The 16,869-nt window shown below is 55.5% G+C and overlaps 1 protein-coding gene across 1 annotated transcript in view; it reads right to left on the bottom strand.

Moving 5' to 3' along the window:
* SPTBN5 (spectrin beta, non-erythrocytic 5) overlaps positions 1-16,869 on the bottom strand; it is a gene marked incomplete at its 3' end in the record, with an annotated part of 44,890 nt that overhangs the window by 26,427 nt on the left and 1,594 nt on the right. Inside the window, exons 3-20 of the mRNA XM_044232368.1 lie at positions 15,115-15,231; positions 13,291-13,448; positions 12,549-12,777; positions 11,130-11,767; positions 9,759-9,897; positions 9,405-9,637; positions 9,014-9,167; positions 8,728-8,928; positions 8,444-8,650; positions 7,799-7,999; positions 6,996-7,148; positions 4,209-4,339; positions 3,747-3,986; positions 3,148-3,435; positions 1,747-1,987; positions 1,438-1,577; positions 1,192-1,291; positions 291-461 (exon numbers count right to left, since the gene is read on the bottom strand). Coding sequence (XP_044088303.1) covers positions 291-461; positions 1,192-1,291; positions 1,438-1,577; positions 1,747-1,987; positions 3,148-3,435; positions 3,747-3,986; positions 4,209-4,339; positions 6,996-7,148; positions 7,799-7,999; positions 8,444-8,650; positions 8,728-8,928; positions 9,014-9,167; positions 9,405-9,637; positions 9,759-9,897; positions 11,130-11,767; positions 12,549-12,777; positions 13,291-13,448; positions 15,115-15,231 — 3,741 coding nt within the window. The remainder of the gene's footprint in view (positions 1-290; positions 462-1,191; positions 1,292-1,437; positions 1,578-1,746; positions 1,988-3,147; positions 3,436-3,746; positions 3,987-4,208; positions 4,340-6,995; positions 7,149-7,798; positions 8,000-8,443; positions 8,651-8,727; positions 8,929-9,013; positions 9,168-9,404; positions 9,638-9,758; positions 9,898-11,129; positions 11,768-12,548; positions 12,778-13,290; positions 13,449-15,114; positions 15,232-16,869) is intronic.

Raw genomic sequence — 16,869 nt, 5'->3', positions numbered from 1 at the left:
GCAGACGGGAAGGCTTTGTTCAGGAGGAAGTGGCAGGTGCTGGAGCTGCCCTGAGAGCCGGGGGTGGGGTGGGGATGGTGGGAAGACATGAAGGGAACGTTCTGGGCTAGTTTGGGCACCAAGACAGAGGGGTATCCAGCAGAGTGGAGGAGGAAGCTGGGGGATCCTAATTCTGAGGTGACTGAGATTGAGTCTTCCTTCGGCAAGTTTGTTCCATGAAAACAGGCCATCCAGCTGGGCTGGGGATTTGAAGAGGCATGAGCCCTGCACCCTCTGTCTAGCACCCCCACCTGCTGCAGGCCCTCCACGTGCCCAGAGGAGGCCAGCAGCTCACGCTTGGCGGCTTCATGCCATGCGGCTTGCTGCAGGATGTCGCTGGGCTCTCGGCAAGGCTCCTCCGCTGCCCTCAGCCCCTTCTCCTCTATCCACAGCACCAGACCTGCCACATCCTGCTGCCATTCCTGCCCAAGAACCAGGAGAAAATGGGTCTCATGAGCCAGGGGGAAGGGCTGATGCATGGACCTCTAGAGAGAGGGGTCTCACGGACCCCCTGGGAAAGAGCAGGACACAGTGTGTAAGGTGGGGCCTGGGTTACCACTCACAAGTGGGGACAGGAAAGTGGAGATGGGGAGGGAAATGTTCTCCTCACAGCAAGAGGAGGTCTGGGGAGGGACAGCCTGGGGTCTCCCAATGGTGTCCTGTGCCCAGATAACAGGAACCCTTGGTCAGTCCCCACCACTCAGGCCACCTCAGATCACATATGGACATTTCTCTCTCCTAATAGGCTTATGCCACAGGAGGCCTGTGGACCGGCACAGCTCTGAGTCCCCATGGGGGCTGAACAAGTCTCTGACAGAGCCGAGGTCTGCGGTGGGTGCCCATGGCCCAAGCGTGAGCCCAGAGTGTGACCCAAAATGATGGGCAACGGGAGTCGCCAAATGAGGGAGGCCAAGAAAGTTTATCAGGACTTTGTTCAGTCCTGCCTCAACAGTATGGCCTCAGCCTGTAAAAATCCGAACCGTAACACATGTCCTACAAGAGGGACTATGGGAGTCGGTGGCAGAACAGAACATGTGGGAAGGTGCTTTGCAAACCATAAAGGGCTCTGCATTGTGCACGAGTGTTCACGCAGCAGGCGCCTCCTAGGCCCTCCTCCCGGGAGGCCTCGTCCACCTGGGCTGGCCGCCTCACCTGCAGCTGGAGGGAAGCCAGCAACCGCCTCCTCTTCTGCTCGCTCCTTTCCTGGACTCTGGTCCACTGTGCCTGGACACTCTGCAGCTGTTCCTGGACCCTAGAGGCCAGGTGGAGAGGGGGAGGGCTCAGGCGTAGGGGACTCAGCTCAGGGCATGCCCCACTGCCACCTCGATGCCCACACCCTCTCCCAGCCTCGGGCAGCACCATATAGGGTGTGCTCTGTGCCCATGGGCCTTGGCTCACTTGTGTGCAGCAGGGTGTTGGCTCAGGGCCAGCTTCTCACCACGTGCCTGCAGAGCTTCTGCTTGATGGCCAAGGGTGCCCAGGAGCCACCCAAAGTCCCGGTGCTGCTGCAGCAGGCTCTGGGCCTCCCTGACATTGTCCTGGGGGGCAGAGGCCGGGGGTCATGCTTGGGACGATGGGGTCAGCACCATCTTGCCCACTGCTGGCCCCAGGGCCACCAGCAACCCCCACCCCAGCCCCTGCCCATCTTCAAAGCTCCCCCCAGTGATGGGGAAGCGGCCCTGCAGCCCTGTATCCCTGGCCCCCTACCCCAAGCTTGTCCCGCTGCAGGAAGGCCTCGTGTCTGGCACAGGTGGCAGTGAAACCATCGACATCTCCGCCAAACCTCTGCAGCTCCAGCCCCTCCTGCAGCCGCTGCCGTCTCTGCTCCCAGGCGGCCTGCAGGCCCGGGCCTTGCTGGCCCAGGAGCCTCAGAGAGCGGGCCACCTCCTGGGAGTCCGGGGAGTCCATGACTGAAAGGGTCTGGCCCTGAGCCTCCAGCTGCTGCAGCCTGTCCAGAACGACAGGCGGAGTGTCAAACCCCATCTGCACCTCTCGCTGCCCCTTCCTCCCCTCTCCCTTGGTCACTCACTTCGGAGCTCTGATAAAGGGCTAACTGGCAGGAGGGACCTGAGGCTAGTTAGCTCCAGTGGCATACTCATCCCCTAGGACAGCTGTGCCCTAGCTCACTAGTGAGGCGCAGACCATAATGGGCCAGACACGCTGCTGAGGTCTCATGGCACCCACGCTTCCTGCTGGTCACACACTTGCTCCAGGGCCCCATCCCATTGGCCATGCCCAAGCAAGTAGAAGAATCCCTCAAACTGCACCCGGGCCACCATATGGCCATGAACATGAGAAAGGGTGCCTCTCTCAGCCAGCTGAGCACATGGTTACACAGCTTGGGGACAGGTGACACCTTTGTGTGGCTTCCTCTGAGGTGAGGCAGCCTCAACCCATTAGTAGAGTCTGGAAACAGAGGACGGGATGGATTCGGTGCCCAACTCGGCTACCTTCAGGTTCTCCTGTGTGGTCACAGCCTGTGAACTGTGCGTGGTGACCCTGCCTGCCTGACAGACCTGGGCTGACATCCCTGAAGGACTGATGGTCTAGCCAGACTGGGGAGGAGCCATCTGACTATGGGAGCCTGTGGGGTCTGTGTCATCCAGAAGCGAGTACTCAAAGCAATCCATCAGGCTCACCTGGGTGGGGTATGGCCAAATCTGCACTTGACAGAACCTTCCGGGAAGCTAAGATTCTGCCCTGTATTCCACCCCACCCCACCCCCAGAAGTACACAGGACACCTGACCAGTTCTTGGTTACATCCCCCTCCTTTTTTTTTTTTTTTTAAAGATTTATTTATTTGACAGACAGAGATCACAAGTAGGCAGAGAAGCAGGCAGAGAGAGGGGTAAGCAGGCTCCCTGCTGAGCAAAGAGCCCGATGTGGGGCTCAATCCCAGGACCCTGGGATCATGACCTGAGGTAAAGGCAAAGGCTTTAACCCACTGAGCCATCCAGGCACCCCTACATCCCCCTCCTTAAAACCTGCCCCAAGCACCTGCTGGATCCTAGCTTGGCCTACTCCCCTGGGTGACACCCTGTTTCCTGCCTCTCACTTTCTGGTGGCCTGTCCCCTGAAGGCTGTCCTGTCTGCCCTCCCCTCCTGACCTCTCCTGTTGCAGCTGTATCTCCACCAGCAGGTCTGCGTGCTCCATCAGCAGCTGCTGGGCTGAGGCCACATCCACTACCTTCTCCTCCCTGCGCAGTTGAGCCCAGATGCCTTCCACCCACAGCAGCAGCTGCTGGCTCTCCTGTAGGAAGCTCTGCCGCGCCCTCGCTTCAGCCCAGGCCCTGGCCTGTCGGGCCACCTGCTGCTGTCCCCGTTCCAGCAGCTCCCACAGTGGCTCCACCTGTTCTTGCAGGGATCGGCTCTCTGGGGGGCCCAGCTCCTCAGCCCTGGGAGATGGGGTCCATCACCTCGTTAGGACCCTGCCCTGGAGGCCTGGTGTCCAGGCTCGGATTCCCCAGGGGAAGGAGTGGGGACCTCTCATTCCCACCTCCCCCCTTGCCCCAGGGGCAGCAAGCCTATGTGGCTCGCCCTTTCTCCATGGGCATTTCCTTGTACCCTTCCCCCACCTGTGTCCCTGTCCTTCAGACAGCACATCCTGCCCATCCTCCACTTTCTGTCCCATTCCTCATTCCCACAGCCCTGCTCAGTCCTCCCCTGCCTCCCAGGACCCTGTCCCCATGCCAAGCCCAGGCTGTACTTCATGGCTGTCCTTTGCAGGCAATGGACTCTCTTCTCCAGCTTTAACATCTTCTGCTGGGCCAGCTGCAGGGTGCCGTGGCTGTCTTTGGATTGCCCCAGCTGTAGGATTTCCAACTGGAGAATCAGGTCTTGCAGTTGGACCTGTGTGGATCCACACTTGTGCAGAAAATTGCACACATCTGTGGTGTGTGCCAGTTGTGTTTCCTTCTCTTTCTTCAGGGCTTCCATCTGCCCCCACCTGACCAGAGGGAACAGGGATGTCTCCATCACAGGGACATCCCCATCCATCCCGGGACCTTGGCTGGGGGCTCACACAATGGCTGCTACCAGGCTGGCTATTCCCACACCCTCTCTTCCCTGACACACACAGTGTTTCCTCCTGGCATCCTGGGAGGTAGATAAGCAGGCTCCACAGGCCTGGGAACTGGATCCAGCCCGTCCTGCACTCCCTCATTCTTACCTCTGGCTCAATTCCTCCTGCTGTTGCTGAATTCTGGGGATACCTTCAGGATATCTCTGCTTCAGCTGTTCTGCATTGCTGCTGACCTCAGCCCAGTAGCCCCTTCCCACAGCCAGGGTAGCGAGGAAGTTCTAGGGAAAGGAAGACCAGGCCTTGAGGGGTTTTTTCTCTTCTCACAGCTGCCCTCAAGACTACAAATTACCTCAGACATGCTCTGCTGCCTAGGTGTTTGAACTGCTTCCCTCTCAAAGGACTGGGATTTCTGTCCTTAAAGGGCTGGAGGGCTTTTTAAAAATTCAAAGCCAGGGGGTGCCTGGGTGGCTCAGTGGGTTAAGCCTCTGCCTTCAGCTCAGGTCATGATCCCAGGGTCCTGGGATCTAGCCCTGAATCAGGCTCTCTGCTCAGCAGGGAGCCTGCTTACCCCTCCATCCCCCACCTCTCTGCCTACTTGTAATCTGTCAAATGAATAAATAAATAAATCTTTAAAAAAAATTCAAAGCTGGGTATCCAAACTAGAAAGAAGTAAAACTGTCACTATTTGCAGATGACCATGTATTATATACAGAAACCATAAAGACCCCACTGACAAATTGTTACAACAAATGAATTCAGCAACAGTACAGGGCACAGAATCAATCTACAGGGATAGCTGGCACTTCTGTACACTAATAATGAACTGTCAGAGAAATTAAAAAAAAACTCACTTATAATTACATTAAAAATAAAGTACCTAGAATAAATTTAACATAAGAGATGAAAGACCTACACACTGAAAACTATGACTCTGATGAAAGAAATTAAAAAAAAACCACACAAATGGGAAGATATACCATGTTCATGGATTGGACGAGTTAATATTGTTAAAATGTCCATACTACTCAAAGCAAGCTACAAATTCAATATAATCCATATCAATTCTAACATCATTTTTCACAGAACTAGAACCATCCTAAAATTTGTATGGAAACACAAAAACTGCATAACTACAACAATGTTGAGAAAGAACCAAGTCAGAGGCATCATGCTCCCTGATTTCAAACTATATAGTTTACTATAATAAACTATAGTAATTATTTATAATAATCAAATACCATGGTCTTGGCATAAAAACAGACATATAGATCAGTGGAGCAGAAGAGAGAGCCCAAAAATAAACCCATGCACATAGGGTCAATTAATTTATGAAAAAGGAGCCAAGGATATACCATTGGGAAAAAAAAAGTCTCTTCAATAGTGCTGGGAAAACCGGACAGCCACATGCCAAATATGAAACTAGACCCTTACCTTACACCATAAACAACAAATTCAAAATATTCAACACTACGAGCCAATAATCTTCTTTCTCCAAAGAAGACATACAGATAGCCAACAGACATATGAAAAGATGCTCAACATCACTAATCTTCAGGGAGATGCAAATCAAAACCACAACCAGAGATCACTAGAGAATGGCTGTTCTTGAAAAGACTAGAAAGAAGTGCTGGTGAGAATGTGGAGAAGGGGAAGAAAGGAAACCCTTGTGCGCAGTTGGTGGGAATGTAAATTGGTGCAGCAACTATGGAAAAGAACACAGAGGTTCCTCAAAAAATGAAAAATAGACCTACCTTATGGTCTAGCAACTCTGCTTCTGGCGTTTATCCAAAGAAAATGAAAACACTAACTTGAAAAGATATCTGCACCCCCATGGCCGTAGCAGCATTACGGGCAATAGCCAAGATATGGAAGCCGCCCCACTGCCCACTAATGGATGGACAAAGAAAATATTATATATATATATATATATACATATATATATATATATGTATATATATATATATATACTGCATCCAAAAGAATTAAATATTTCTTTCATACCATAGAAAAGGAATGAAGTCTTGCTACGTGGGAAAATGGGAGGGACCACGAGGGCATTCTGCTAAGTGAAGTAAGTCAGAGAGAGACAAATACTGTATTATCTTACTTGTATGGGGGTATCTAAAAACACAAAGCAAAACAAGACAGACACAGGACAGATTGGTAGCTGCCAGAGGTAGGGAGCTGGGGCTGGATGACATGGGTAATGGGGGTCAAAAAGTGCCAACTTCTAGCTATAAAATAAGTCATGGGGATGGAATGTCTAGCATGGGGACTACAGTTAATCACACTATATTGCATATTTGAAAGTTGCCAAGAGAGCACATCTTGAAAGTTCTCATCCTAAGGGATGCCTGGGTGGCTCAGTCGGTTAAACATCTGCCTTCAGTTCAGGTCCTGATTCCAGGGTCCTGGGATCGAGTCCCACATCAGGTTCCCTGCTCAGTGGGGAGCCTGCTTTTCCCCCTGCCTGCCAACTCCCCTTGTGTTCTGACAAATGCCAAAAAAATATTTTAAAAAAAGTCCTCATCCCAAGAAAAAAACGTATGTAACTATGTGTGGTGATGGCTGTTAACCCAACTTATTGTAAAATATACACATATATTGAGTGTATAGAACTCAATATAGAACATTATGTGTTGATATTAACTAGACTTACAGTGGTGATCATTTCACAATACCTACAACTATACTACCATTATATAGCATCCCTGAAACTACTGTAATGTCACATGTCATTTATGCTCTATAAAAAAACTCCAAAGCCAGACCCCTTGCTCTTCCTTCCCAGACAGGACTAGAGTGAACATGGACCAGTCAGGCACAGGAGCGAATAATGGAGAGGCGGGAACGGGCAGGGAGGAAGAAGGATGGGGGATAAGGAGAGGTGGCAGGGCCAAGTAGCTGAGACCCCCCACCCTTGGTGAGCAGTACCTCATATGTGAGCTGAGTGACCTCCAAGTTGTGGGCCTGGGGCTGCAGGGCTTGGAGCAGTGCTGTCTGCTTCTCCAGCCAGGACCGCAGCTCCCCACAGAAGCCATGGAAGCCCCACAGGGCTACTGCCTCCTCCAAGTGCGCCCTGTGGTGCTGAGGAGAGGCCGGCCCAGGGATTGTGGTGAGGGTCAACTTCCCCATGGGGCCCTCAGAGTGGCCCTGTCACCCCAATTCCCCACTGGTGGGCCCACAGCCCTCTGTCAGAGGACTATGGGAGGGAGCTGACAAGAGCTCAGCATCAGGTCAAGGACCCTGGCAGAGTGTGCCCTTTTGATCTAGTCTTTGGCTCTCAGGTAGGGCCCTACTTCTGGGGGACCTGGCTCTGCCTAGCTCGGTCCACCTCCCTTCCAGGCTCTCCTCCTGCTGCCTACCACTCCTGGCTTCACTGCTAGGCTCCAGACTCTCTGGCCTTTACTCCTCCTGGGCCTCCTTGGCTTAGGTCCTGCCTAGGCCATTGTGTCCCTGTCTCTTCTGCACCCCCCCCTTTACCTGCTCTTAGCCCTTCCTTGTTCCTAGTCTCAGCCCAAGTATCCTCCCCTCAGAGATGCCCTCCCTGTCTGCCAGCCTGACCTGGGCTCCTATCACATCCACAGCTGTCTACTGACTTCTCATCTCCTCTGCCAGCACATAAGCTGTTTGCAGCCAGGATGCATGTCCAATAAGGGCTCCGTCCCTGGGCTCCCAGCTCAGGGTCCAGTAGAGAGTAAGGGCTCCATGAACATCTTCTAGAACAAGAATGTTACCTTTGCCAGGGCCCGCAGGCCCTCATAGTCTCGGCTCAGGCAGTCCTGTGTCTGGAGTATGGTGTTAGGGTCAAAGATGGCGTCAGGCTCAGCCGAGAGGGCCATCTTCCGGGTGCCCGGGGGGCTGGAGTGGCAGGAGACCTCGCTCCAGGTCCCCAGGTGGCTCAGGGCTTTCTTCGGAGAGCTCAGGGCAGACACCACCTGTGCTGACAAGACAGAGGGCAGCACATCCACTGGGGCTCCCCTAAGCACAGAAGGCTCCAAATGGTGTACCCAGGGGTTGTCCCTGGGGTGGTAAAAGTGAAGGGGGGGCATTCCAGCAGGAACCTGGTTAATGCCTGGAAACTGGTGGGCAAAATGAGCAAAGCCAGACGCACTGGATGACCTCCCTGGGTGGGCAGACGGGATGCCACGCACTGGGCTGGGCAGGAGGCAGGATGTTGCCGTGGAGGGGTGCCCCGTCCCCCGCACCACCCCCTCCGCCCCCACAAGCCCAGGGGAAGCCTAGGCTTCCTGGTCTGGGGCCACAAAAGCCCTCCCATCTCCATCTTCTGTGTGGTCACGGGAGACAGGGGCCTCGCTGAGATCACGCGTGCATTTGGAGCCGGAGGCCCGTAGTTCTGGGGCCCTACCGACCCCACGCACCGTGAGGGACACCTGCGCTGCGGCCGCGCGTGCCTGCTCATCCAGCTGCCGCAGTTCGGCCCCGAAGGCCTGAACCGCACGCTCCAGCCGCCGGTGGCGCAGCAGCAGGGCCTCGGTGGCCTCCGGGTCCGGTCCACAGGGGGCGCTCTCCAGGGCCGACCGCTGTTCCCGCAGCCAAGAGGCCGCGTCTGCCGCGTCGGCCAAGTACTGCGGGGGGGAGGGCAGGCTGTGCATTGGACGCCCCGCACACACCCCCAGCTGCTCGCCGCCCACCGTCCCGCTACCTGCCGGGCTAGCAGAGCCGCCTGCAGCCTCGCCCCCCGCCTGGCCGCCCCGGCCCGGAGCCACTGCCACATGCCCTGCAGTGCCTTGGCCCTCTCTCGGGGATCTGGCCGCGTGGGGGGCCCGCGGGCACTCAGGTCGCATCCCCTCCGCACGAGATCAGTGCACACGTTCTGGTGGTGGCGCAGCTCGGCTTCCAGGGCCTGGCGGGGTGCAGAGTAGGGATCTGGGTGAAGGGAAGAAGGGGGCCGCAAGGTGGGGACTGGCAGGGTGGCAGGCGGAGGGTACCTTGTGTTTCTGCAGGGCTGCTCTGATCTGGCTGAGGTCCGGGCCCAGGGCCCCATCCTCCACCAGCCGCCCACGCTCCTTCAACCAGGCTTCCTCCTCCTCGCAGTGGTGCAGGAATTCCGCCTGCTGCAGGCTCTGCTCCAGTAAGGCCCTCCTGAGGGAAGGCAGGGGCCCCAAAGGGATTGGGGAGGGCTCCCCGCCAGATTCAGACACTTCCCCTGAGACAAGAGTTTTCTTGTTCTGTATGACTCAGCAGGGGACCCAGAAGACTTGGGGGTGAGGGACAATGTGGAGAAAGTTGCCAAGTCAGCAGTATTTTTTAACATGGGCAGGAGGTTACTGGGTTATAGGAAGATTCCGGAGTAGGTAGAAGAGTGGGATGAGCTCTTACCGGGCTTTGACCAGAGACACCAGGCTCCAGTGGAGCTGGGCCAGTGACTGGGCCTTGGCCTGCAGCACCTCCGCACCAGTGCCTAGGGAGGAGTCCAGCTCCATGGTCTGGAGGGCAAGATGGCGCACATGGGCTCCGTGGGCGGACACCTGGGCCTCCAGCAGGTCATGCTTCTGCAGTAGCTCCATGGTCTCTGCCAGCTGCTGCCCACAGGCTGTGGAGCTAGCCAGCACCTGGCCGGGGGTGGACAAGTGAACATTGCAGCCCCATAGTGCTGGGTCCCCATGAGCACCTGTGCTGGTGCACCTGCTTTTTGGCCTGGGGGAAGGGGATGCTGGCTGGTACAGGGCCCACCTGGAGCTCCTTGAGCTGATTGGAGGCACTCTCCACCTCGTGCAGCAAGCCCAGCATAGCCTGCAGGTCTGCCATCTGCTTCTTCTGCCCTTGGAGACGTTCAAGAAGTCGCTCCCAGCGCCCAGTGATCTCCAGTTGCCTGCAGTACATGAGAATAAGGGTGGTCTTTACTGGGCTGCTATGGGGAAGCCACCTTGGGGGCTATAGCTGGTGGGGGACTTGGTTGTCAGGGAGGAGCCTCAGCCTGGAGGCTGGGGCCTTGGAGCATCCTAGCCTGGGGTGATTGGGGCATCATATTCTTGCTTCTCAGACACAGAGAAGTCAGAGGAAGGGTCTGTGAGGTTTAGGTCTTCAGGGCCCCCAATCCTTCTTTTCAGGCCCCATCTCAGATGATAGACAGCAACTCCAGCCTTCTAAGTGCCTGTGCTAAAATCTGGAGAACTCACTTTCTCACATCCCGCATCTGGTCTGTCTGCAAGTCCCTCTGGGTTCAAAATATTTCTAGAATCCCACCATTTCTCATGGCCTCTGTTACTTCTCTCTGGCCTCTGTTACTTCTCTCTGGCCTAGATTATTGTGCAGCCTCCTATGTGGTCTGCTTCTGCCTCTTCCATCTGTCCCCGACATGGCCTCCAAAGTGATCACTGTAGAAGAGGAGTTGGACTGTGGCACTCCTCGGCTCAGGCTCTCCCACAACTCATTCCCCTCTGAGTCTTTAGGGCACCCTAGAGAACCCCATGCTATCTGGCTCCACCCTTTGGCCCTGTCCTTCCGGGACCTCAGCTGCTGCCGGTCCCTTGGGTCAGCACTGGCCTCTGTGCTATCTTTTACAGGCACTGCACAAGCCATTCCTGCTGCCTGGGAGAGTCTGTCCCATCTGTATGGCTGCCCCCTCACTCCTCGCTGGTCTTTGCTCAAAAGTGAACCTCCTCTGACTGCCCAGTCTACCTTCCTCTCCCTCTGTTGGCACCTTGTAATCTCCTATGCTTTATCTCTATTTCTTATCTAGCTATCTATCTATCTATCTACTTTGTTTTCCTTAGACGTGTGTAAGCTCTGGGAAGGGAGGGGTTATTGGGTGTCCTCTTCACTACTAAATCCCCAGCACTAGCCTAGTGCTCAGGGAAATAATAGATGCTCAATAAATGTTTAGTGAGTGAATTAATAAGAAGTATGTAGAAAGGGTGGTGGTTTACCAAAAGGGGTCCATTACAGATGCTGGAACTTCAGGCATTGGTGGGAGTTTGGGCTTCCCAAGGGGAGCCCTTACCATATTACACCTCTATGGCCAGGAATGGGCACACGTAAAAATAAGGGTATGATAGGAAGGCCTACCCTGTTTTGAGGATAGTTTCCATGCCCTGGGCTCACCTGCAGGCCACCTCCTCCCAGCCAGGGTGCTGCTGCTGCTGGAGGACATCTGTAATCTCAGCCAGGGCCTGGAAGCGCCCCTCTTGGGGCAGAATGCTGGCCTCCAGCATGCCTAGTCTCTGGGCAGCTACCTCCACTGTGGCCAGGCTGGCTGGTGGGGCTGCAGCTGCAGCCCGGTCCAGCATGTGCTCTGTGTCCATCAGGAAGCTCTCCCTGAGGGCAGCCTTGTGCTGGAAGCGCCGGACCAGGGTTTCCAACCGCTCAAGTTGCAGGGTTCTCTGCAGCAGGGCCTGGCTCCGGGAGGCCTCTGCCCGCTCCAGGCATGCCCAGAGCTGGGACAGCTCTGCCGGGCCCAGGCCCTCGGGAGGCAGGAAGGGCTTGCGGTTCTGGGCCCGAAACGTGGTCCGCAGCCGGAAGAGCAGGGCCTCTGTGGCCCCTCGCTGCTGTAGCCGTGGTGGCTTCTCCTGGGTGCGGAAGTGGGCAAAGGCGACCAGGAGCCGGCGCATGGCCGGTAGGGAGTTTGGGAAATCGTGCGCCTCCAGCTGTGCCTGCTTCTCCGCAATCCAGCCTAGCAGGTCACCCACCAGCTGCTTGTACTGGGTCTGCAGCTCCTCCGTCTCCTGGAGCTGAAGCAGGATCTGGAGGAGGCAAGGGCACAGGGCAGCACTGGGGCACAGGCCCTGGGATGAAGGCACTACCCCTTTGGCTGCTGAGTTGACCACCAGGGTTCCCAGGGTGGGTGGCAGCTCCTTTCCCCAAGCTGAGGTTGCATGAAAGTGGGGTTCCTCCCAGCCCCCAGAGAAGCAGGTCTGCCTGCATTGCACACTTAGACCCATTTGGTCTCATGTCCGGGAGTCCCGTTCTTTTTCTGAGCCGTCTCTCTCTTCCCTGAGGCCCCCACATCCCTAAAGCAGCTCAGAACCCTTGGCCTCAATTGTCTCCCTCGTGCCCAACTGAGACACCAACCCTAAGAACAGCCTTCCCAGACCTCTGCACCTGCCACTATGCCTGGAGAGGAAGAGAGCTCCCCGAAACTGGGACTGAGCTCAACAGAGCTGCTTCTGTGCCTGTCCTTACAGAGTCCGGCTCTCTGGGCCTTTCGATCCCATTAGGAGCTTAACAGCCTAAGAGCAGGGGGAGGGGGAGGGCTGGAGGCAATGGAGCTCACCTGGCTTTCCCTGTGCGCCAGACCCCGCGCTGGGCACTGTGCCTAACACCCCCGAAAACTCATGGCAGCCTTCTACGACCCCAGGCATTACTGTTGCCGTTTGACAGAGGAAGCACAGAAAAGTTAGGGGACATGGTCAGGGCCACACAGCTAGGAAGTGGCAGAGGCAGGCTTCAAACTCAGGTGTGTCTGATTCCGGAGCCCATGCTCACCCCACCTCTCCTTGATGCCACCTTTGCTTTGTCACCAACCTTAGCAAGTCTCCTCTGGACCGTCTGCTCCTGGTGCAGGCGGGAGAAGTGATGGTAGTAGAGGGAGATGTAGGTCATGATGGAGCGTTCATCAGGCTGGAGGGCTGCCACGTCCTCGGGGTCCAGCAGCTGAGCAATGCCCAGCTCCTGCTCAGCCACTTGGAAAGCCAGGGCAAGGTTGTGCAGGGGACGCTCCGGACGCAGGGAGCAGTAGTCAAGCAGGTCTGGCCTGGACAGAGAGCAGGCAGAGCTCCTCACCAGAGTCACTTACTGCTTGGGTCTAGGGAACTTGTTAAAAAGGCCAACCAGCTCCTGTCGGCTGTTTACACCTTACCATACATTAGTTTCTCCTGTTGGTAATCTGAGCTGGTCATGAAGGAATCGGGCTCTTGGGGTGGGGGCATGTTAATTTCCCTCAGGGACCAGGCTTCTGGGAAGGGGGAGAAGCTCCAATTGCCGGGAAAAGGACTGAGAATAGAGTCAGAGACACAGAAAGCGGAGAAGGGCAAGGGTCAAGGCAAACCAGGCCAACTCTCCCAGGATTTCCTAGGGACAGGGGAGGGCCAAGGCTATCAGCCTGCTCTACGTCCGTTCCGTTCGTGGGGTGCATTGGCCCCAGGGATGTGGGAGATGGGCAGGTTCGGGACCCAAGCCCATTGTGGGTGTTCAGCTTAGTGGTGGGGGCCTCCAGGGGGAAGGCTGAGAGGCTGAGAACGCCGGGTCTGCTCTCCCTCAGGCGGACCTGTGTGCGTGGATGAGGGCCCCGAAGCCGAGCCCGTCACTCCAGCTGTGGGAGAAGTCGGTGATGTTGACATTGGCATAGCAGGCCGTCTTCCTCTGGCACCAGACCAGCAGAGCTTCCTTGGCAGACAGCAGCGCAGTGCTGGCCCCAAACTCCTCCTGGCAGGGTGGGACAGCGGGTCACCATGCAGGGACTCTGGGAAGGCAGCAGGACCTGGGAGCCTCGGAAGAGGCGGGCTGGGCCTGCTTGTGATCCTTCTCTGCCCCCAACCAGGGGGCAGGTGCAGATGGCTCTCTCTTTCACTGATTTCATTTGTGGTGGGCGGGGACTGGGGCTGAGGGAGAAAGATCGTCCTTCCAAAGTGGAGTGCCTGAACACTGTCACATTGAGCAGCTGGCTTTGAGTCTCCACTGGTGACCACAACAGCGGGAGCTGTCATTTTTCCAGCCCTTCTCATGGGCGGGGGGCACTGGACTAACAATGGGCCTCCACGAAATTGAGGCTGGGATTTGGCAGACTGGCTCCTGGTCCCTGTGGGCTGTCTGCCAGCCAGGCACAGGGCCATGGCTTTCCAACCTCTCATGGCCCCACGAGGGGGACACTATTACTATTTCCATTCTAGGGATGACACAAGGAGGAGCAGAGGGGCAAGGAGAAGGCTGCCCAGCATCCCTCCACCAATAGGCTTGCCCGTCTGGTAATGGCTGACAGCCTGCCTCTGACAGGTGAGCGCCCCCTGTCCGCCACCTTGATGCCTCACAGGTCTGCTGAGGGCAGAGCAGGCAGGCAAGGATATCTTCCTCTGGTTTCAAACCCCTCTTGCCCTTGATGTTTCTCTTACTGAGAGTTTCCTTTACTCTGTTGCTCTTGGTTCCACTTGCCTGCACCCCTGCCTTGCTATCTCTCTTCCCCTCAGTGCTTCTCTCCCCCTCCTTCTTCCTTTCTACTCCCCCCACCTCCCCATCACTTCCAGCCTCCATTTTTGGTCCCTGTCCTGCCCTCAGTGGGACTCTCCTTCTACCCACTCCCTCCCTCACCCTCACTGCCCCAAAGGCCCCTCTCCTTCTTCCTCCCCAACTCTAACTGGGTTTGAGGCCAGTTAGAAATTCACCCATCCAATCATTCATCGCATAGGTGCGAGACTCTGGGGACACATCCAGGCAAAGCTCCTGCTGTCCTGGGGCTCACAGTCACAGTCAAGGGTCCTCCTGGATTTGGGCCAGATCTATGGCTTCTTTTCATTAGGGTCTCATTTTCTAGGTTGGCTTTTATATCCTAGTGGAATTAAGTGTTAGGTGGGGTTTTGGATACCACCAAACTGTGAAAATTGATAAATATAAGGACTTTATGTTTTTACTCTTTTCAATTTGGTTGTGGGAGAACAAGCAGAGGACGGAGGACAATCTCTTTGATGTTCAGGATACTGGGGATTTGGAAACTTCTGGGGCTGGGACTCCCTCCACATGTTTAATTTCCTCCAGCAGCACATTAGATGTGTAATAGGAGTTAGAGGGCTTCAGTGCCAAGTAGGGAACAACCAGTCGGGGTGAAAGGCAGGCACTGGGCAGTTTCCTAAACCGCTCACTTGTGAATGGCTTGTCCCAGATCAGGATGGAAGTTCGTGGATCTAGTTGTTATTTCAGGATATTATAGTCTCTCTGACATTCTCAATTCTTTGCCCGTTGTTGAAGAGTGGATATTCATTGTGTGGACACCAGGGTCTGTTGTGGGGCTCCTAAGAGTCAGGAGGAACTGCTCTGTCCCCAGGGGCCAGGGGTGAGGCCAGGGCTGGGCTGGGCAGTGCGGGTAGTGGCTGGGACATACCCTGTCCAGGGAGATGTGGGAGATCTGGAAACGCAGAATGATGACCCAGATGAGTCCCAGGATGAGGGTCTGGTCTCCATCCACGATGTTCTCTGGCCCAATGAGAGGTATTGGCACCTGCAGGCACAGCTAGCTGGGTTCAGCTGTGAAGCCTATGTACCAGAGAAGACTGAATACCCAAAAGTTGGGGGGGTCTGCTGCCAGATAGGAAGGTCCTGGAATCTATCCTGTCCCAGGAGGTCTCCAAGGAAGGAAGAGGCAGGGCACAATGCCACACAGGTGAAGACTTTTTAAATGGTTGCTGTTTTGGACTCAAGTCCTTCTCAGCAAAACCCCAGCCTGGTGAAATGGGCTGGACCCCCCAGGGTGGGGGACCTCCCTATATGCAGGGTACAGGTAAATGGGGGCCGAGATCAGTGGTTCTGCCATAAGGGTTGGAAATAAAGGCTCATCATAGTCAATATATGGGCTCAAGAGACAACAGCAACTGTCGGCCTCTGCCTCTCAGGGCATATGGGGGTGCTTGGAGCACTTCAATCTCAGCCCTCTTCCTCAGTGATCCATCTCCTGGTAAAAAGGCAGATTCCTGAGCTCCACCCAATCAGACTCTCGTGGGCCAGGGCCCAGGATTTGCATTTGGACAAACTCCTCAGGTGGTTTTCCTGGGCACTAAAGTTGAAAGCCTGCTGCCCTAGATCTTGCCTGCATGGACAGGGAAGAGGAATGAATGAGGGGAGAAAGGAACAGAGTAAACATCAAAGCCTCATGCGACCTGGGCCCCTTCACCCTCTGGCTCTGTCTTCCTCTCCTAGACCACAGCGCTCCAAGGCCTGTGGGATTCTGGCTGTTCCTTAGGGTTTTAGGCACAGGCCTTGGGGCCTTCGTACTGGCTGTCCCTGCTGTCTAAAAATATTGTCCCCAATAGCCACATGGGTACTTCCCTCCCTTCTTCTAAGTCTTTACCAAATACCACTTTTTCAAGGGTGTTTTCAATAGCCACCTTATGTCAAATAGAAGCCCAGGGACTATTCCTCCTCCTTAAACACACATGCTCAAGCCCCTGACTCTGCTTGGGTGGGGATCTTGGTTTTCTCTTATGTCTCTTTCTCTTTTTCTCTCCCTAGAAGAGTGGCTGGCAAATAGTGGTAATGGATACAGATGCACTGAATGGGGCAGAAGAGGGGATGCTCTCTGTAAGACCTGGCGGGAAGCTGGCTTCAGCCAACCACCTGCCTAGTAGAGGGGCTGCATCCCTGGGTATCACGTGGGGTACAGCCGGTGCTCAGCCTTCCTCTCCTGGCACACCTGAGCCCTTTGGCATTCATCTCAGCTTGGAGCCGGAGCTGCTGGGGGGTGGGGTGTCGGAGTCTGCTCATACCAGCTTGTGAAGTCTGATCTTCCCACCTTGTGCTTAGTGATATCACACTGGTAGCTTGGAATCAGCCGTGGTGGAATCAGCCGTAGCAATGCCAGGGAAATTAGCAAATGCTACGAATGAGGGCTTTTACTCCCCCTGCGCGGAGAGCTGGTTGTTAAACATTTACCAGCATCCACTGAGCTGAGTTCAAATCAACTGTCTTCCCTGAAACCGTGGGCCCCTTGCAGCCAGGTCCGGGCTTTGATGACCGTGGTCCTGGAGCCTGGCATGGAGTGCCCAGCAAATGACACGGTCTCCAGAAGCGAGTGAATCCCACGTTCTGCTCATAAACCCTGTTTTGGGGCAGCAGTATGTGGAGTGGAGACAAGGCTGTCACC

This window comes from Neovison vison, chromosome 13, assembly GCF_020171115.1.
Source record: "Neovison vison isolate M4711 chromosome 13, ASM_NN_V1, whole genome shotgun sequence".
NCBI lineage: Eukaryota > Metazoa > Chordata > Mammalia > Carnivora > Mustelidae > Neogale > Neogale vison.
This window is presented reverse-complemented; position numbering and strand designations above follow the sequence as displayed.